The sequence below is a fragment of the Pongo pygmaeus genome, chromosome 3, assembly GCF_028885625.2.
Source record: "Pongo pygmaeus isolate AG05252 chromosome 3, NHGRI_mPonPyg2-v2.0_pri, whole genome shotgun sequence".
NCBI lineage: Eukaryota > Metazoa > Chordata > Mammalia > Primates > Hominidae > Pongo > Pongo pygmaeus.
The window spans coordinates 39153980-39176321 of record NC_072376.2 but is presented as its reverse complement, the minus strand read 5'-3'; the positions used below and the strand labels follow the sequence as shown (position 1 = coordinate 39176321).

Below are 22342 nucleotides of genomic sequence, written 5' to 3'. Positions count from 1 at the left end.
GCTTCTAAAATCAATGACAGTAATTAGTAAAAATAAAAAAATCACTGATTTTGAAAACAGAAAATATGTTTACCAAAACTAGATTTTCTCTTATTTTCCTTTTTTTTTTTTTTTTGAGTCAGGGTCTTGCTCTATCACCAAGGCTGGAGTGCAGTGGCATGACTATCACTCACTGCAGCCTCGACCTCCTGGGCCCAAGGGATTCTCTCACCTCAGCCTTCAGAGTAGCTGGGATTACCACCACGTCCAGCTAATTTTTGTAGTGATGGGTTTCGCCATGTTGCCCAGGCTGTGAATTTCTCTTATTTTCTACACCACTTTTGTCAGCCAAGAATTTGCAATAATTTAAAATCAATCAATGTATCAAAATCAACATGCCCTTATGTACTTACCCTATCAAAGCCCATAGCACATAGGTTTTCTATTTTTTTGGTGTATTCTGGACTAGAAACTGGTGCTCCAGCATACACATGTGCCCAAAGTCGAGCTGTCTGTTTGAACATTTCGGGATTTTGTTTGTACTATATGGGGGGAAAAAATTGATTGACATGACATTACAGTTATAATATTTGATATATTTCAGCTCTTAATCGCCTACAACCCTACTTTTCCAAATAAAACAAATCTACATTTAAAATGTGATTCACTTTGCATTATAGACAAGCTATGTCACTCGAGAGAAGACCACTTAACCTGAAGCTTCGACTCACAATTTGTGTTGACAATAATAAAGACAAGTAACATTAATCTACTTTAATCTCCAAATTCAACAAATATAACTAGCAAGACTAAAATTAGGTTAAGTGAGGTATTAACAGATGCTCCAAACACTGGAAAGCAGCAAACATTATACAACTGAACACAGATTACTAGCTTATAAAAATATGTGGACATTAGAATAATTTTTTACGATGTAACCAGCTTTTGTATTACCCACAGCCCAGGCTAGAATACAACTAGATTCTTCTGTTTTCTTACAGCTGCATTAGTGTACAGTGATTTATGGAAACCCCACATGCAAAGTCCTAACTTATTACATAACTTGAGATGATTATAAACTCACAATAGAGTAATTTTATTAAAAGACTTCCTATATGCATTGGAAAGAGGTAAATTTATCAAATACTTTGGAACCACCATTACTTAGTAAAGCAAAGTATAAATTACTAATTATTCAATTCACTTTAATATTTCTTTTAAAAGTAATTTATATACTTAAATCTATTACATATTAAAACGATAAATCTAGTTTCTACCATTGATTCATCACAAGGAAATAAGTCAAATTATTGAACTACTTTAGGAGCTAAAAGAAACCCTTGAGTCCAACCTCAACGTGTAAGGCTTAGAGCTCAACAGGAAAGCAAAGCTGGAACACAAGCCATGCTTTTAACAGCCAAATATGAACAAATAGTACATATATAAAACATGGAAAACCCTAATTGGAAGTACTCCGAGACAAATAACAGAATATACTGACAAGGATATATACGTATATATAAAAACAGATCTTCAAGGGAAAAGAAGAAAGATAATATATAAATTAAAATCTTATAGGTTAAAGAAGTTTGCCAAGAGGAAGTTTCCTCAGGCAGAGGAAATACGGTAGATTGGATACAATATGTAAAAATGAATGCAATGCTTGAAAAAGCATGAGTTTGAAGAAAAGAATTTAGGAAATAAAGCAGAGTTCAGATCATGGAAAAACTCTGAAAACTAAAGAATTTGGACTCAAGTAGGTGACAGTAGAGCTACTAACAAGTTTTTGTTAGTGAAGTAAGATTTGCACTTTATAAAGCTACCTGATAGCAACGTAGAAGACGGAGAAAGGAAGAAAGAGGTTGAGAAAAGGAGATCTATCAGAGCAGTTGAAAAGAAAGTTTTTAAAAAGTGACCTATGGCAATCAGAGTAATTATGTAAATATAGTGACAGAATGATACAGGGAATGGTTATCAACAGGAGCAAAGGAGAACAGAGAAAAACTCCAAAGGCTGTGACTTGGGTGGTTAACCATATGAATGTTCCTTGGATACCTGAGTGTAACACTGCCAAAACTGAATGCAGTATCAGAAATCCTACAAACCTATCATTCTATGATACCATCACCTACCAATTTAGTTAAACACCAGGCTCTCGTGCTTAGGAGAGAGGGCAAGCCTAAACATTTTATCAATGTACGGGTGGTAACATCAGTACAGATATGATCATCCAAGTGTGAGTGTGTACAGAAAGTAAAGGTAACAAGGTCAGAACTGAGGAACTACATTTAAGAAAGACGAGTAGGAAGGGAAATAATTGTGGGAAATAACAAAGAACAGCTATGAAGTGAGGAAGAAAAGAGGGCAATATCTTAGAAGTCAAGAGAAGAAAAACTTTCTAAGTTAAAAAAAAAAAACAAAAAAACTTCATTATATTCCAATGGCTTAGAGTAGGTGCTGGCAAACTTGTTTGTTTTTTGAGACAGGGTTCCGTTCTGTCACCCAGGCTGGAGTGCAATGGTGTGATCTCTGCTCACTGCAACCTCTGCCACCCAGGTTCAAGCGATTCTCCCACTTCAGCCTCTCAGGTAGCTGGGACTACAGGTGCATGCCACCACACCGGGCTAGTTTTGTGTTTTTAGTAGAGACAGGATTTCACCACGTTGGTCAGGCTGGTCTGGAACTCCTGACCTCAAGTGATCCACCCACCTCGGCCTCCCAGAGTGCTGGGATTACAGGCATGAGCCAACGCACCTGGCCAGCAAACTGTTTCTTAACGGGTCAGATACTAGTAACTTAGGTCCAGTCTCTGTTGTAACTATTAAACTCAGCCACTGTAGCTAGAAAGCGAAATGAAAAATATTTATTCCGTTCAACACATTACAAGGTCATCGGAAACTGCCATTTCACGTAAGCGCCACGGTAGGAGGTGATTAAAATTATCAGCAGGGAGGGATCATCACTGAATGGAAGGGTAAAAAGATGGACACATACACGAGCATTAGTCATAGAATCTAGATGGTAGGAATATGGGTGTTCACTGTGTAATTCTTTTGCCTTTACGTTTTGAAAATACTCATGTTAGGAAAACAGCACCTATATCCAATTAAACTAGGATGTTAAAAGTCTATTAAGTTTTCACTATTACACCTGACAAAATAATCCTACCACAAGAAAGAAAACCATTTCAAAATTTAGTTTCAATAGAGTATGCTCACGTGTTAATGTGCAAACCACTAAAGTGGTTAGAGACTCATACATAATATAAGAAAGTCTTTCAAAAGTAGCCATCTTACCTGATTTGCTACTACAGCATCCTGTGGATCATCTGGCTCTGCAGCTGCCAATAGTGCTTGCAATGACAATAATACCGTGCGGAGAGTCATTGCAGCTGCCCTAAAATTCAAAATATGAAAATATCCCAATTAAGAGGGCTCTGCAGGCAAAAGCAAAGTATTTTCTTAATAAAAATTAAAAAATTGTAGAGCTAAAAGTTACTTAGATCTTTATCTTAATTATAAAGTCATAGACATTTATAATTACATATCTGCCTATCATATATTTTCTTCCTTACTTTACAATTTGCCTATTTCTTTTTTCTTTTTTTTCCCCGAGACGGAGCCTGCCTCTGTCGCCCAGGCTGGAGTGCAGTGGCATGATCTTGGCTCACTGCAAGCTCCGCCTCCCGGGTTCACGCCATTCTCCTGCCTCAGCCTTCTGAGTAGCTGGGACTACAGGGGCCCGCCACAACGCCCGGCTAATTTTTCTATTTTTTTAGTAGAGACAGGGTTTCACAGTGTTAGCCAGGATGGTCTTGATCTCCTGACCTCGTGATCCGCCCGCCTTAGCCTCCCAATGTGCTGGGATTACAGGCGTGAGAAACCACCCGCGCCCGGCCTTTTTTCTTTTTTTTGTGACAAGGTCTTGCTCTGCCGCTCAGGCTGGAGTGAGCAGTGGCACTATCTTGTCTCACCGCAACCTCCACCTCCCGGGCTCAAGCGATTCTCCTGCCTCAGCCTCACGAGTAGCTGGGACTACAGGCACACACCACCACACCCAGCGTTTTTTTGTTTGTTTGTTGTTTTTTCCTTTTTTCGTAAAGACAGGGTTTTGCCATGTTGCCTAGGCTGGTATCGAACTTCTGAGCTCAGGTGATCCATCCACTTTGGCCTCCCAAAGGTCAGGGTTACAGGTGTGAGCTACTACACTCGGCCAACTTTTCTATTTCTTAAGACAACTCAAATTCTGAACTGTCCTTGTTTTTTTTGTTGCCAAGATCCTTCTTGTTAGTTTTATCCACTCACTTATTTTCTATCCATTTCTCTAAACAAAGTTAAAGTGATAAATCATTAGTACTAATAGCATGTGAGACTTTCTTTCAATGGCACTCTAAAAACAAGATATTATGAAACAAATATATTTTCTTTTTTCTTGAGATGGAGTCTCACTCTGCCGCCGAGGCTGGAGTGCAGTGGCGCGATCTCTGCTCACCGGAACCTCCACCTCCCTGGTTCAAGCAATTCTCCTGCCTCAGCCTCCCAAGTAGCTGGGACTACAGGCACATGCCATCACGCCCGGCCAATTTTTTGTAGTTTTAGTAGAACAGGGTTTCACTGTGAAGCACAGGATGGTCTCGATCTCCTGACCTTGTGATCCGCCCGCCTTGGCCTCCCAAAATGCTGGGATTACAGGCTTGAGCCACCACGCCCGGCCATATTTTCAATAAAATATGAAATCATTCCATAACATTCTGAAATAGGACAAGTTTTTTGGCTTAAACTACATCACTTAATTTATGATTCTAAATGTATTTATAAGGAAAATATCTTTATAAAGCTACTATTTGTCTAAAAAATAGTATCTACCTGTCTAGCAATAATTCTTGGCATTTCTGTTAAAAAGTTGTCTCACTGGCTGGGCGCGGTGGCTCACGCCTGTAATCCCAACACATTGGGAGGCCAGGGCGGGCAATCATCTGAGGTCAGGAGTTCGAGACCAGCCTGGCCAACATGGTGAAACCTCATCTCTACAAAAAATGCAAAAATTAGCTGGGCGTGGTGGCATGTGCCTGTAATCCCAGCTACTCAGGTGGCTGAGGAAGGAGAATCGCTTGAGCTCAGGAGGCAGAGGTTGCAGTGAGCCAAAATCACACCATTGCACTCTAGCCTGGGCGACAGAGCAAGACTCCATCTTAAAAAAAAAAAAAAAGTTGCTTTACCAATTAATAGAGGTATGTATAAATATGTGGACATATTAAAAATGTTGCATGTAAAGAGAATGCCCATTTTTACCATGTGAATTAGATCATTCTTCTTTTTTTCTGAGATAGGGTCTTACACTGCCTAGGCTAAAGTGTAGTGGCACAATCAAGGCTCACTGTAGCCTTGACCTCTTTGGCTCAGGTGATTCTCATACCTCAGCCTCCTGAGTAGCTGGGACTACAGGTGCGTGCCACCACACCCAGCTAATTAAAAACAATTGTTTTCGTTTTTTTTTGGTAGAGACAGGGTTTCACCATGTTACCCAGGCTGGTCTTGAACTCCTGAGCTCAAGCAATCCTCCCACCTCAGCCCCTGAAAGTCATGGGATTATAGGTGTGAGCCACGACAACTAGCCAATTACTCTAAACCAGCCTTTTTCAACTGGGTTCCTGATTTGAACCACAAAATAGAAAAAATTAGTGACTTCTCAATTTTCCCAAGTTTGGTACATAAATAGTACTTCCCTAGATGCCTACGATAAAAGTTAATTTAGGCTGGGTGCAGTGGCTCACGCCTGTAATCCCAGCACTTAGGAACACCGAGGCGGGCAGATCACTTGAGGCCAGGAGTTTGAGACCAGCCTGGGCAACATGGCGAAACGCTGACTGCTAAAAATACAAAAATTAGCCAGATGTGGTGGCACATGCTTGTAATCCCAATTACTTGAGGGGCTGAGGCAGGAATCGCTTGAACCTGGGAGGCGAAGATTATAGTGAGTCCAGATGGCGCCACCGCACTCCAGCCTGAGGGACAGAGCCAGACTCGTCTCCCACACCTCCACCCCTAGCCAAAAAGTTATTGCCAACAATGGACGTCTTAAGGCAACGATCTCAGTGTTGTTCATCCAACCAACAGCATCAGCATCCCTTGGGAAGTTATCTCTATCCCAGAGCTACTAAATCAGAAACTCCAGGGTTGGAGTCCTAGCCGACGCCACACCCGGCACCAGCCGCTTCCGCCCCTCTCCCCTTACGCCCACGTGGAGCCGACCCCGCCCCGCGCACGCGCGCGCGCGCTGCCCAGGCCCTGCCCGTGTGTGTGGGGCGCTTCCGGCCCCGCGGGGGTGGGGAAAATAGGCGATAAAAAAACAGCGCGCAGAACCGTGCCAGGGTTGCCCACCCCCGCCACAATGGCCTCTAGGGTGGAAGTCCTGCGCTTCCAGCTGCCCGGCCACTAGGCCGCTACGCTATGGAACATGAACCAGCTCCGGGCAGAGGAGTGGTTCTGCGACGTGACCATTGTGGCCGACAGCCTCAAGTTTCGAGGCCACAAGGTCATCTTGGCCGCCTGCTCACCGTTCCTGCGGGACCAGTTCCTGCTGAACCCCAGCTGGGAGCTGCAGGTCTCCCTGATGCACAGTGCACGCATCGTGGCCGACCTGCTTCTCTCCTGCTACACGGGCGCCCTGGAATTCGCTGTTACGGACATCGTCAACTATCTTACAGCCACCTCCTACCTGCAGATGGAGCACGTGGTGGAGAAATGCCGGAATGCCCTCAGCCAGTTCAATGAGCCCAAAATAGGCCTCAAAGAGGATGGGATCAGTGAGGCTAGCCTTGTGAGCAGCGTCAGTGCCACCAAGTCCCTCCTCCCTCCAGCCAGGACCCCAAAGCCAGCCCCGAAGCCCCCACCCCCACCTCCTCTACCCCTTCCACTCCTGCGGCCAGTGAAGCTGGAGTTCCCACTGGATGAGGACTTGGAGCTGAAAGCCGAGGAAGAGGAAGAAGATGAGGATGAGAATGTGTCTGACATCTGCATCGTCAAGGTGGAGTCGGCCCTGGAGGTGGCACACCGGCTCAAACCCCCTGGAGGCCTGGGAGGGGGCCTGAGCATTGGAGGCTCCGTGGGTGGCCACCTTTGGGAGCTGGCCCAGAGCAGCGTGCCCCCCAAGCACTGTAGCCCCACCGCAGGGTGTGGTGAAGGCCTGCTATAGCCTGTCGGAGGACGCAGAAGGGGAGGGCCTGCTGTTGACTCCCGGAGGCCGGGCCAGCGTGGGGGCCACCTCGGGCCTGATGGAAGCAGCAGCGGTGGCCATGGTTGCCTGGGGGGTGGGGGGCAGCCGGGGACCCCTGCCTGGGGGCTTCTCAGGTGGAAACCCCTTAAAGAACATCAAGTGCACCAAGTGCCCGGAAGTGTTCCAGGGCGTGGAGAAGCTGGTCTTCCACATGCGGGCGCAGCACTTCATCTTCATGTGCCCTCGCTGTGGCAAAGAGTTCAACCACAGCAGCAACCTCAACCACCACATGAATGTGCACTGTGGTGTCAAGTCACACTCGTGCGGCATCTGCGGCAAGTGCTTCACACAGAAGTCCACCCTGCACGACCACCTCAACCTGCACTCGGGAGCGCGGCCCTACCGCTGCTCCTACTGCGACGGGCGCTTCGCCCACAAGCCTGCCATTAGGCGGCATCTCAAGGAGCAACACGGCAAGACCACGGCCGAGAACGTGCTGGAGACCAGTGTGGCCGAGATCAATGTCCTCATCTGCTAGCCGCGCAGGCGTGGAGGCCAGGGGGCTGGGGTCCCTGGGCTGGGTGGGAAAAGGGCTCTTTGGCCCGGGAGAATTGGGGGGTGGGGGGTCTGGGGCAGAAAGGTAAGAGTGGGAGGCTGAGCAGATGCACACATCCTGAGAGAGGGAAGATGATTCCTTGGAGAGAAGACTGTTGTTGCTCTTGAGAGTGCAAGAAGCTGGAGCGGGGGACAGGGTTCCTGGAGTAGGCCAGGAGGAATACGGGGTCCCAGAGAAAGATTTCCTTCTCTTAGAGGCGCATGTCTATGTGGAGGGAGGGAAAAGGGTCCTATAGAACGAGGGAAGACAAAAATGTTTTATTCCTGGCTAAGGCTGCCCAGGGGAAGGTTCTGACATTTCTCGAGATAAGAAGGGTTGGGGGGTGGGTGGGAAGAGGGAGGGAATTTGGCAGGAGGACATGCTCCTGCTTATAATAGACCTGGGGTGAGGGAGTGGTAAGGGGAAAAGATTATTGAGTCCCAGAAAAGGAAGGGGGAGACAGTTCTTGCATGCTGGGGAAATGAGACTGCGAGTATGAGGCTTGCTGAAATTTGAGGAAGAACAAAGACGCCAGGTAAGAGAACATGGGGTGCACATCCTGGATAGATATTGGGAAGTGGGGGTACAATAGCAAGAACAATGGATAGTAGGGCACTTAGAAAAGAAAGAACACAAGGGCTGTTGGGAGGGAGAGGAGTAGAGACATACAGTATTTTTTAAGAAAAAACATTTTTTAGGATTTTGTCTGGAGTTTGGGGTTTTAGTTTTTCTGCTTTTGTTTTCCACAAAACAAAAAACAAAAAAACGAAACTCCAGGGTTGTTTTAACAGCTCCTCCAGGTGATTCTGATGCACATTAAAATTTGACAAATACTGTTAATTAGGGTGGGCATGGTGGCTCTTGTCTGTAATCCCAATACTTTGGAAGGCTGAGGCGGGGAGATCACCTGAACCTGAGGGTCAGGAGCTCGAGACCTACCTGGGCAACATGGCGAAACCCCATCTCTACTAAATATACAAAAATTTTCTGGGCATGATAGTGCACACCTCTAATCCCAGCTATTCGGGAGGCTGAGGTTGCAGTGAGCTGAGATCATGCCACTGCAATCTAGCCTGGGTTAACAGAGTGATATTCTATCAAAAATAGATAAATAAAAAACAAACCAAAATGAGATATCACCTAGCACTCGTTAGAACAGCTACTATAAAAACGATGAACAAGTGTTGGTGATGATGTAAAGGAAAGGAAACCCTCGCACACTGCTGGTGGGAATGCAAATTAGTACAACCATTATGGAAAAACTGTATGGAGTTTCCTCAAAAAATTAAAAATAGGGCTAGGCACGGTGGTTCATGCCTGTAATCTCTGTACTTTGAGAGGCTGAGGCAGGCAGATCGCTTGAACCCAGGGGTTTGAGACCAGCCTGGGCAAGATGGCGAAACCCCATCTCTTTTAAATGGACAATATTCTTTTAAGACATGAGTCAAAACAAAAAGCCAAACTCAGTCCTCAAATGTTCATTCTTGTCTTTCTACTCGCCATTAAAAAAATTTTTTTTTTTTGAAACGAAGTCTCACTCTGTCCCCCAGGCTGGAGTGCAGTGGCGCAATCTTGGCTCACTGCAACCTTTGCCTCCCAGGTTCAAGCAATTCTTCTGCCTCAGAGCCTCCTGGGTGGCTGGGATTACAGGCGCCTGCTACCATGCCTGGCTGATTTTTTTTTTTTTTTTTTTTTTTTTTAAGACACGGGGTTTTACCGTGTTGGCCAGGCTGGTCTCAAACTCCTGACCTCAGGTGAACCGCCCGCCTCCGCCTCCCAAAGTGCTAGGATTACAGGCGTAAGACACAGCGACGGCCCATCTTTCTAGTCTCACAATAACAAGGGGAAATTCTTTCTCTAATTTCATTTGATAGTTTGAGTAATTTCAAAGAGAATGTTTAAAGGCACATACATATCAAAAGCTACCTAGATGTTATCAGCATAAAGCTGACTTAAACCACCAAAAATAACATAAGGAACACAAAGACAAAATATAACCAATGAAATATACAACACTTAAGTGCACTAATTTTCCAATGGACTTTCTAAGCAACCTAATTTTAAAATCCATGGTGTTGCCTGAAACAAAATCTTATGTAATTTTTTTTGTTATGTAATTTTTAATAAAAATTATTTATTTAAAGGAAATTTACCTGAATAGCAAAGAAAAATTTTCACTCAAAGGAAGTATTTAATACTAAGGCAACTATTAAACTCATAATACTTATTTTAATTTGAAATAAAAACATAAAGGCATGTAAAATAAAAGCATCTAAATCTTGCAAGTCCTTCATACTATCACACAGGTAGTCTAACATATATCTCAACAGGGCAATAAACACTTTTCTTGAAAACTGTTAATCTTGGGCCGGGCGCAGTGGCTCACGCCTGTAATCCCAACACTTTGGGAGGCCGAGGTGGGTGAATCACAAGGTCAGGAGATCGAGACCATCCTGGCAAACATGGTGAAACCCCGTGTCTACTAAAATACAAAAAAACTAGCCAGGTGTGGTGGCAAGCGCCTGTAGTTCCAGCTACTCTGGAGGCTGAGGCAGGAGAATGGCGTGAATCCGGGAGGCAGAGCTTGCAATGAGTCAAGATCACTGCACTCCAGCCTAGGCGACAGAGCGAGACTCCATCACAAAACAAAACAAAACAAAACAAAACAAAACAAAAAACAGAAAAAAAGAAAACTGATAATCTCTCAAATTAATGAAGCTGGACCCTTACCTTATTAATACCATATATAAAAATTAACTCAAAATGGATCAAAGACCTAAACATAAGAGCTAGAAAGCAAAAACATAGGGAGAAAACTTCATGACACTGAATTTGGCAATGATTCCTTGGATATGACATCAAAGGTACAGGAAACCAAAGAAAAAAATAAGGGAATATGCACGACAACTTTATCAAAATTAAAAACTCCTGGCCGCGTGCAGTGGCTCACACCTGTAATCCCAGCACTTTGGGAAGCTGAGGCAGGTGGATCACCTGAGGTCAGGAGTTCGAGACCAGCCTGGCCAACATGGTGAAACACCATCTCTATTAAAAACACAAAATTAGCCAGGCATGGTGGCGCATGTTTGTAATCCCAGCTACTTGGGAAGCTAAGGCAGGAGAATTGCTTGAACACCCAGGAGGCAGAGGCTGCAGTAAGCCGAGATCGTGTCACTGCACTCCAGCCTGGGCAACAGAGCAAGACTCTGTCTCGAAAAAAAGAAAGAAAATAATAAAAATTAGAAATAAAAATAAACACTCCTGTGAAGCTGGTGTGGTGGCACACACCTGTAGTCCCAGCTACTTGGGAGGCTGAGGTGGGAGGATCACCTGAGCCCAAGAGTTCAATGCCAGCTTGGGCAACACAGCAAGACCCCACAACTTAAAACAAAAAAACTTCTGTGTTGCAGGAGAAAATATTTCCAAATCATTTATCTGGTGAGGGCTTAATATCCATAATACATAAAGAACTCCTACAACTTAACAACAACAAAACACCTGGTTAAAAAATCGACAAGGGATGTGAACAGACGTTTCTTCAAAGAAGATATATAAAGTGTCAATAAACACATGAAAAGATGCTCAACACCACTAATCATTAGGGAAATGCAAATTGAAACCACAATGACCTATCACTTCATATCCATTAGAATGGCTACCATTAAAAAAATGGTAATTGTTAGCCAGGTTGTGGAGAAATGGAACTCTTGTGCACTACTTGTGGGAATGTAAAATGGTGAAAACTCTATGGGAAACAGTATGGCAGTCCTTCCAAAAAAAAAACAAAAAACAAAAAAAAACCACAGAGTTACTATATAATCCAGTGATTCCACTTATGGGTATACACCCCAAAGAACTGAAAGCAGTAACTGGAGTAGGTATTAATATATGCATGTTGATAACAATATTATTCACAGTAGCTAGAAGGTAGAAGCAACTTAAGGTTTCCATGGATGGATCAATGGATCAACAAAATGTTTGGCTTTTGTGTATGTATATGTGTGTGTGTGTGTGCGTGTGTGTGTGTGTGTGTATATATATATATATATATCTCCTGACTTCAGGTGATCCATCTGCCTCGGCCTCCCAAAGTGCTGGGGTTACAGGCAAGAGCCACCATGCCCAGCCTACTTACTTATTTATTTGAGATGGAGTCTCCCTCTGTCTCCCAGGCTGGAGTGCAGTGGCACAATCTCGGCTGACTGCAACCTCTGCCTCCCAAGTTCAAGCAATTCTCCCTAGTAGCTGGGACTACAGTCGCATGCTACCAGGCCTGGCTAACGTTTTTGTATTTTTGGTAAAGATAGGATTTCACCATATTGGTCAGGCTGGTCTGGAACTCCTGACCTCAGGTGATCCATCCACCTCAGCCTCCCAAAGTGCTGGGATTATACGCGTGAGCCACCGCGCCTGGCCCTGCTTATTTGAGACAGGGTCTCACGGTCACTTAGGCTGGAATGCAGTGGTGTCATCACAGGTCCCTGTAGCCTCAACCTCAACCTCCTGAGCTTAAGCGATCCTCCAACCTCAGCCTCCCAAGTAGCTGGGACTACAGACTCACGCCACCATGCCTGGCTAATTTTTGTATTTTTTGTAGAGATGGAGTTTCACCATGTTGCCCAGGCTGGTCTTGAACTCCTGGGCTCAAGCGATCCACCCACCTTGACCTCCCAAAGTGCTGGGATTACAGGCATGAGCCACCATACCTGGCCTAGTAAATTTTACACTGTGTACTTTGCAAAAATTTTCTTAAAAAATTTTAAGTAGGCCAGACACAGTGGCTCACACCTATAATCCTAGCGCTTTGGGAGGCCGAGGCGGGCGGATCACGAGGTCAGGAGATTGAGACCATCCTGGCTAACACGGTGAAACCCTATCTCTACTAAAAATACAAAAAATTAGCCTGGAGTGGTGGCGGGCACCTGTAGTCACAGCTGCTCGGGAGGCTGAGGTAGGACAATGGCTGAGGCCATGAGGCGGAGCTTGCAGTGAGCCGAGATCGCGCCACTGCACTCCAGTCTGGGCTACAGAGCGAGACTCTGTCTCAAAAAAAAAAAAAAAAAAAAAGTTCTTACCTTAGAGATTCAAAAATCCTTATTATAAATACTGTCTATTTCCTCCATTTGCACTGTCTTCCTATTGTGAAGACACAATCTACTACAGACTCTAGGTTACCATTTCAAGAATCAGAAACTTGAATGAAGAGGAGGTTAAAGAAAAAGAAATCAGCCGGGGGCAGTGGCTCATGCCTGTAATCCTAGCACTTTGGGAAGTCAAGACGGGGATTGCTTGAGCACCAGCCAGGATGGGCAACATGGCAAGACCCATCTCTATAAAAAATAATTTTAAAAAAGTAGCCAGGCACGGTGGTGTGCACCTGTGATAGGCTGAGGTGGGAAGAATGCTTGGGGCCTGGAAGGTCAAGGCTGCAGTGAATTGTGATCGTGTCACTGCACTCCAGCCTAGGCGACAGCAAAACCGCGTCTGGCAGGGGCAAAAAAAAAAGAAAAAAGAAAAAAAAAAAAAAAGGCAATTTGCTCTCAAAACCCTCAAAATTGAAAAAAAAATCTAGAGCTGCAAATTTAGATACAATTCATAACAATGTCAAAGAGAAAAAGTTGTCACTTTTCTGCATGACTAATTTTCACAGAATGTGTGAACATGGCTCACTGCAGCCCTGACTTTCAAGGCTCAAGTGACTTTCTCAACTTAGACTACAGGCATGCAACACCATGCCCAGCTAATTTTAAAATTTTTTGTACAGACAGGGTCTTGCCATGTTGCCAGTGCTGGTCTCAAACACCTGGGCTCAAGCAATCCTCCTGCCTTGGCCTCCCAAATGCTAGGATTACAGGTTTGAGTCACCACGCACAGCCAGTTTTAATAATTAATTTTAAGAAAATTAGTTCAATAATTGAGGTCAGGCACGATGGCTCACGCCTGCAGTCTCACCACTTTGGGAGGCTGAAGCAGGTAGACTGCTTGAGCCCAGGAGTTTAAGACCAGCCTGGGCAATGAGGTGAAACTGTCTCTACAAAAAACTAGCCAGGTGTGGTAGCACGTGACTGTAGTTACAGTTACTCAGAAGGCTGAGGTGGGAAGACCGATTGAGCTGGGAAGGTTGAGGCTGCAGTGAGCCACAGCACTCTGGGTGGCAGTGTGAGATTCTGTCTCAAAAAATAAAAATAAAAATAAATATCCAAACAAAACCTATTGATATAGTTTGGATATCTGTCGTCTCCAAATCTCATGCTGCAATGTAATTCCCAGTGTTGGCGGTGGAGCCTGGGGAGAGGTGTTTGGATCCTGGGGGCAAATCGCTCATGAATGGCTTAGTGCCACCCCATTGGTGATGAATGAGTTTATGTGAGAGCTGGTTGTTTTAAGTGTTTTGGCTCGGCGCGGTGGCTCATGCCTGTAATCCCAGCACTTTGGGAGGTCAGGTGCACAGATGATCCGAGATTGGGAGTTCGAGACCAGCCTGACCAACATGGAGAAACCCTGTCTCTACTAAAATTACAAAATTAGCTGGGTGTGGTGGCACATGCCTGTAATCCCAGCTACTTGGGAGGCTGAGGCAGGAGAATTACTTGCACCCAGGAGGTGGAGGTTGCAGTGAGCCAACATCGTGACTTTGCACTCTAGCCCGGGTAACAAGAGTGAAACTCTGTCTCAAAGAAAAAAAAAAAAAAAAAAAAGTGTTTTAAGGCTGGATGCAGTGGCTCATGCCTTTAACCCCAGCACTTTGGGAGGCCCAGGCAGGTGGATCACTTGAGCCCAGGAATTCCAGACCAGCCTGGCCAACATGGCAAAAGCCTATCTGTATTAAAAACACAAATATTAGCTGGGCATGGTGGCACGCGCCTGTAATCCCAGCTACTCAGAAGGCTGAGGCATGAGGGCACGAGAAGTGCTTAAACCCGGGAGGTGGAGGTTGCAGTGAACCAAGATTGCACCACTGTACTCCAGCTTGGGCAACAGTCTCAAAAACAAAACAAAACAAAAAAAAGTGTTTTTTGGCCAGATGCGTGGCTCACGCCTGTAATCCCAACACTTTAGGAGGTCGAGGAGGGCGGATCACGAGGTCAGGAGTTCGAGACCAGCCTGGCCAACATAGTGAAACACCGTCTCTACTAAAAATACAAAAATTAGCCAGGCGTGATAGCACGCGCCTGTAGTCCCAGCTACTCGGGAGGATGAGGCAGGAGAATCGCTTGAACCCAGCAGGCGGAGGTTGCAGTGAGCCAAGATTGTGCCATTGCACAGCAGCCTGCTCGACAGTGTGAGACTGTCTCAAACAAAGTGTTTTAAAAGTATGTGGCAACTTCCCTGCTCTCTGTTGCTTCCACTCTATTTTCTACCCTCATCATGTGAAACAGGCTCCTCTTTCATCTTCTGCTGTGATCATAAGCTCCCTGAGGCCTCACCAGAAATTGAGCTGATGTTGGCACCACACTTCCTATACAGCCTGAAGAATCAGAAGCCAAATGGAACTTCTTTTCCTTATAAATTACTCAGTTTCAGGTATTCCTTTATGGCAATGCAAAAACGGCCTACCACACCTATTTTTCTAACCCTAAATACTATAGACCAGGTGTGGGGGCTCAAGTCTGTAATCTTAGCACTTCAGGAGGCCAAGGTGGAAGGATCACTTGAGGCCAGGTGCTTGAGACCAGCTTGGGCAACATAGCAAGACCCTATCTCTACAATAAATAAATAAATAAATAAAATAAATTTAAAGTTTTATTATTATTATTATTATTTTATTTTTTTACTGAGATGGAGTCTCGCTCTATAGCCCAGGCTGGAGTGCAGTGAGGCGATCTCGGCTCACTGCAACCTCTGCCCCTCCAGGTTTAAATGATTCTCTGCCTCAGCCTCCAGAGTAGCTGGGATTACAGGCGCATGCCACTATGCCCGGCTAATTTTTTTTTTTGTATTTTTAGTAGAGACGGGGTTTCACCATCTTGCCCAGGCTGGTCTTGAACTCCCGACCTCGTGATCCACCCGCCTCGGCCTTCCAAAGTGCTGGGATTACAGGTGTCAGCCACCACATCCGGCCAGCACCAGGCCTAAAACTTTAAAAAAATAAATGAATACTATAGAAACTGTATCTTCGATAATATAAAGAAATGTGTGCAATTTTGGACTGCTCTAATCTAAATTCAGTAATGTGAAAAAGTATATAACTGAAAACATTCTTTTGTTCCATTTCTTCTTCTATTTACAAAGTAGTGATCAAATCTATATTGTACTGATATCTTTAGGATCAGTATATACAATCAACTTAAATCTATTATAACAAATCCTAACAGGCAAACAGGAATACGAAATTTCAAAATGTGTCAATCTTTATAATTTAGAAGATAATGTGAATAAATCAGTACCTCATAAATCTATGTCCAGTAAATAAATTTTGCTCGTCTCAAATCAGTAAGACATAGTTAATGTGGCTATGTAAATATTTATATATTCATTCATAAGGACTCAGTAAGGCCTTACTATGTAGAATAGTCATGTGAATTGTTCATATCGTTGACTAACTTTTCTGTTAAGGATCTTCCAACAGATCATCAATAATTAAACCATGTTCATTCAAAACACTAAATGCTACTTAAAGAGGATGGCAGCTTTTATACTAAAGATTTTATTTTTTAAAGAGGTTGGGTTTCACTATGTTGTCAAGGCTGGGATGCAGTGGCTATTCACAGGTCTTATCTCACTATTGATTAGCACAGGAGTTTTGACCTGCTCTGTTTCCAACCTTGTCTGGTTCACGTCTCCTTAGGCAATCTGGTGGTCCTCTGTTCCTAAGAGGTCACCATACTCATGCCCAACTTAATGTGGACACTTGACTGGCATAGCACACTTCAGCCCAGACTTGCTGGTCTTAAGCAATCCTCTTGCCTCAGCCTCCTGAGTAGCTGGGACTACAGGTGCACACCTGCTATACCCAGCTGCTATAAATTTTTTTGTTAAAGTTTAAGCAAAGTTAAGATATCATGCAGCTGGATGAATTTTTACATATGTATATATTCATGTAACCACCGCCTGGATAAAAATAGAGTATTTTTAGCATTACAAAGCCTCATTTCTGCTCCTCCTACTCACAACTCCTGCCCACCCTCACCACTATCGTATTTTTTTACTTGTTTTAATTTTTTTTTAATTCTAATTTTTATTTTTTGAGACGGAGTCTCGCTCTGGCTAATTTTTTGTATTTTTAGTAGAGACGGGGTTTCACCATGTTAGCCAGGATGGTCTCAATCTCCTGACCTCGTGATCTGCCCGCCTCGGCCTCCCAAAGTGCTGGGATTACAGGTGTGAGCCACTGCGCTGGGCTATCGTATTTTTTATCACCATAAATTCTGGTTCATCTTCAATTTCATAAAAATTGAACCATACAGTATGTATTCTTTTGTGTCTGGCTTTTGTCACTCAACATGACTGAGTCTCATCCATGTTGTTTGTATCAATGATAGGCTCTTTTTTACTGTTATGTAGTGCTCCAATGTGATCACAATTTTCTTGTTGATGAGACATCTGAGTTATTTTCCATTGGGGCTATCAATAAATCTGCCATAAATATTCTTTTATACATGTCTTTTAAAAAGGAGGCACAGACACTAATTTCTTTTAGATATATACCTAGGAATGAAGCTGATAGGGCATACTGAAGGTGTATGTTTAGCTTTGGTAGATATTACTGGCTTTAAGTGGTTAAACCACATTATTATTATTATTATTATTATTATTATTATTATTATTGAAACGGAGTCTCGCTCTGTCACCCAGGCTGGAGTGCAGTGGCGCGATGTCGGCTCATTGCAACCTCTGCCTCCCGGGTTCAAGAGATTCTCCTGTCTCAGCCCCCCAATAGCTGGGATTACAGGCGCCCACCACCCACGCCTGGCTAATTTTTGTATTTTTAGTAGAGATGGGGTTTCACCATGTTGGCCAGGCTGGTCTTGAACTCCTGACCTCAAGCAATCCACCTACCTTGGCCTCCCAAAGTGTTGGGATAACAGGCGTGAGCCACCGTGCCCTGCCTGGTTAAGCCACATTCTTACCAGCAATGCATGAGGTATTTATGTTTACAGGTATGTAGTAGTTATCTTATTGTGATTTTAATTTGCATTTCCCTGATGAGTAATGATGCTGAGTATACCTTATTGACCAGGCAGATATTCTGTGCCTGTTTATGTCTTTTAGAAGGGCAGCATCACTGAGTGAAATTTTTATGTGTTGCCATTTTATTCCCCAGGTAAGTAGACACCATTAGTCATAGTTAAGTGTCAGTGGAAAACATTAGAAAATAGTTTCCACATAGCATAAGTTGTGGAATTAAGAAATAAACCAGGGGCCGGGCACAGTGGCTCACGCCTGTCATCACAGCACTTTGGGAGGCCGAGGCCGGTGGATCACCTGAGGTCAGGAGTTCGAGACCAGTCTGGCCAACACGGTGGAACCCTGTCTCTACTAAAAATACAAAAAAATTAGCTGGGCGTGGTGGCACATGCCTGTAATGTAATCCCAGATACTTGGGAGGCTGAGGCAGGAGAATTGCTTGAGCCCGGGAGGCGGAGGTTGCAGTGAGCAGAGATGGCACCATTGCACTCCAGCCTGGGTGACAGAGTGAGACTTTGCCTCAAAAAAAAAAAAAAAATTAATAATAATAAATATATACTAAGTTGTTAAATATTAATAAAGGTATATCATCACCCCTAGATGCATTAATAAAAGACCAAGATTAACCAATTATTTTCTAGTATGCCTGCTGAAAATTATTTATGTAATTCATTTTTCCTATGATTAAGACTGTATTTTTCTCTATCAAATTCCAGTTCTGAAACCTAAACATTCACATTTAAATATGGATATGCACTAAATGTCAATTATACCTCAGTAAAGCTCTGGGAATAGAGTAATGACTTCATGAATATCTAGTCTCACCTATTTTATCAAATGTGTCTTTGGTATATTCTAATATTTCAAATTGTACAGATAAAAAACAAGATTATTCACCTGCCTTAGGAAAAGGGAATAGTCGATGTAAAAAATGTTTTGTTCCTGTACATCATATTAGGAGAAAATGTTTTGGTATAAAAATTCAACTTCTCTCTCTATATATACACACCATAATCTTTCAACTAGCTATATAGGGAGATAATTACAAGTAATAGTACTGTTGCCTTAACTCTGGGCAAAAAGAGAAGTCAATGGGAAGTTTTCATCTGCAAACTTTTTCTTTCTTTCTTTTTTTTTTTTTGAGATGGGGTCTCGCTCCGTCGCCCAGGCTGGAGTGCAATGGCATGATCTCAGCTAACTGCAACTTCCGCCTCCCAGGTTCAAGCGATTCTCCTGCCTCAGCCTACCAAGTAGCTGGAATTACAGGTATGCACCACCATGCCCAGCTAATTTATTTATTTTTGGTAGAGATGGGGTTTCACCATGTTGGCCAGGCTGGTCTCAAACTTCTGACCTCAAGCGATCTGCCCACCTCCGCCTCCTAAAGTGTTGGAATTACAGGCATGAGCCACCGCACGTGGTCACAAGCTTTGTTTTTAAAGTTGTCATCTGGTTGCTGGGAATAGCTTGAGTAGGGAAAAGCCAGAAGCAGAGAGGCAGACTAATGCAATCATGCAGGCTAGAGGTAATGCGTTTGGAAAAGTGTGGTAGTAAAGCTGCTGTTAAGCTGCTGGGAGGTTTTGCCAATAGATCTACAGACAGGGCATGGGGTACCAGAGAAAGAAACACCAAGGATCATGATGTGATTTTGGCCTGAGAAAATGCAAGGATGTATTTGCCAATAACTTAGTTGGGGAAGACTATAGAAGCAGGTTTCAGGTTAGAAGACTATCGGTTCAGTTTATGTTTGATATGTTCATTATATAGTCAAGTAAAGATGATAAGCAGGCAGCAGGATAGGAGTCCCAAGTTCAGGGAAGATAATTTGTGAGTTTGCAGTATGTAAAGGTGAAGTTATGATGAAATCAGATGAGCTTACCAAGGAAGTGAGTGCAGCTAGAAAGGAGCAGAAATCCAAGACTTATCCCTGAGGCATTCTAATACACAAAGATGCAAGGAACTGGTTAAGGAGTCTGGGAGTGAGCATAGGAAAGGAAGAACAGAAAATCTAATGTCCTAGAAGCCAAGTGAAAACAGTACAATGTCTCTAATACTGCAAATATGTACTCATATCACTGAATCTTAGAGCTTTTAGAGGCCTTGGCGATAACCTAATGGATTAAAAACACTGACACTTTAGAAGTTCAATAAATTGGCAAAAGTCACAAATCAAAAGAGTAACAGAGAAGATAAAAAGTAAGTCTATTCCACACTGCTTTATGTTAGAAAGTCTTGATCTATATGGAATATAGAATATATTGAAATACAGATCAAGAAACCAGATCCCAAGAGATGATCTACCGAGGGACAGAATTTACTCAGATATACTGGAATAGAAAAAAACAAAACAAAACCTGTAACTCTAGTCTGTTCATCCAGTTACTAAGTAAACCATTGGCCATACACTAAATACTGTCATTCCTATTTGATTTTCTTTCAGGTACCTTTTTTCCCCCCCTTTCTTAACAAATCAATCACACAGCTTAGGCCGGGTGTGGTGGCTCAAGCCTGTAATCCCAGCACTTTGGGGGGCCCAGGCAGGAGAATTACCTGAGGTCAGGAGTTCGAGACCAGCCTGGCCACCATGGTGAAACCCTGTCTCTACAAAAAATACAAAATCAGGCCAGGCACGGTGGCTCACACCTGTAATCGCAGCACTTTGGGAGGTCCAGGCAAGAGGATCACCTGAGGTCAGGAGTTTGAGACCAGCCTGGCCAACATGGTGAAACCGCATCTCTACTAAAAATATAAAATTAGGCCGGGCACGATGGCTCATGCCTATAATCCCAACACTTCGGGAGGCTGAGGCGGGTGGATCACCTGAGCTCAGGAGTTTGAGACCAGCCTGGCCAACACGGTGAAACCTCATCTCTACTAAAAATACAAAAATTAGCTGGGCATGATGGCGCACGCCTGTAGTCCCAGCTACTCGGGAGGCAGGAGAATCGCTTGAACCCGGGAGGCAGAGGTTGCAGTGAGCCAAGATCGTGCCACTGCACTCCAGCCTGGGTGACAAGAGTGAAACTCTGTCTCAAAAAAAAAAAAAAAAAAAAAAAAAACCCAAAAAAACATAGCTTAAAAATTCTAGTACCAACAATAATATATAATCTTTAGAAAATTAGGCAGCCAGGCTGGGCCCATTAAACACAATTTAGGCTCCAAGTCTTCTTACCAACTGCTGTTCTATTTTGTTCTGTTATACCTTCTCTTGTAAAAGAGTAAAATCAGAAGAAAAGGTCATAATACAAACTCACTCAATTGATTTTTTCTAGTTTTATGGTTTTCTCCCACTCCAATTACTTTTTATACCTTTGGTCTTAGTTTTTCCATCTATAAAATCATGTGCTAAATAATTAACTATCATCTTTATCATTGTTAGACTACATAAAGCTTCCAGCCTGGGCAACAGGAACCCTGTCTCTACAAAAAATACAAACATTAGCCAGGTGTGGTGGTATGCGCCTATATTCCCAGCTACTTGGGAGGCTGAGGTGGTAGGACTACTTGGGCTTTAGAGGTCAAGGCTGCAGTGAGCTGTGATTGCGCCACTGCACTCCAGCCTGGGCAACAGGGCAAGACCCTGTCTCAAAACAAACAAAAACAAAAGCAAAGCTCTATTCTAAGGGAATTACATAAAGTAACTTATTTAATCCTCTGAGCTCTATGAAGTGGGTATCAACCCATTTTGCAGATGAGGACACTAAGGCACACAGACTTTAGGTAATTTGCTCATAACCATGCAGCTTGGTAAACTGGAGAGCCAAGATGTGAACCTGGTGGTTCCAGAGTAGGAACTCTTAAAACACTTAATGCTGTGCAGAGCAAATCAGACAAAAAAAGTGAAAGCACAATACTGCTATCCAAATGAAGACATCACCTACAAAGGTGCTCCTTGTTAGAATTCATAAACCAAAATCTTAACTGTGCTCAATTAACACAACTTGCAACAATTTTGTAACTTACATTCCGTCTAAGGGGGATATGACTACTTCAATACTTACTTTCTACTTTTTTAGTCTTTCACAAGTATCTTCTTAAGATAGCAAAGAATCAAATTTACCAAAATAACAAATGAAATCCAAGACTTTTCAAAGTGTAAAGCCAGCATCTAACATTATCTAACAAGTCTCTATTTAAATATGGATTGTGATCTCAATTATATTGCATTTTCAGTTATGCACTTAAAGAGACTTCATAAAGTTACTGTCCAAATAAGATAAAGTATAATATATGTTTTGAGGCAATTACACATTTAACACTCTTATAGTCTTGGTATTCATATGAGAAGGAGAGAAGGTGAATTCAAAATCTCTTACCATTGATCTTTCAGGATATCCAAACAAATAGCCCCTGTGACGGAACTAATATTAGGATGCCATATTTTAGTGATAAACCGGACCTAGAATATAAAGCACACTTGAGTTT

The 22342-nt window shown here is 43.3% G+C and overlaps 1 protein-coding gene and 1 pseudogene across 3 annotated transcripts in view; one reads left to right on the top strand and one right to left on the bottom strand.

Annotated features, from left to right (window-relative positions):
* The window catches only part of UBE2K (ubiquitin conjugating enzyme E2 K), an 86509-nt gene that overhangs the window by 4581 nt on the left and 59586 nt on the right, over positions 1-22342 (bottom strand). For all 3 annotated transcript variants that reach the window (XM_054485482.2, XM_054485481.2, XM_063664479.1), the window contains 3 exons: positions 22234-22316; positions 3276-3375; positions 393-521 (listed from right to left, as the gene is read on the bottom strand). In XM_054485482.2, coding sequence (XP_054341457.1) covers positions 393-521; positions 3276-3375; positions 22234-22316 — 312 coding nt within the window. The remainder of the gene's footprint in view (positions 1-392; positions 522-3275; positions 3376-22233; positions 22317-22342) is intronic.
* LOC129035261 (zinc finger and BTB domain-containing protein 12-like) lies at positions 6370-7732 on the top strand (annotated as a pseudogene).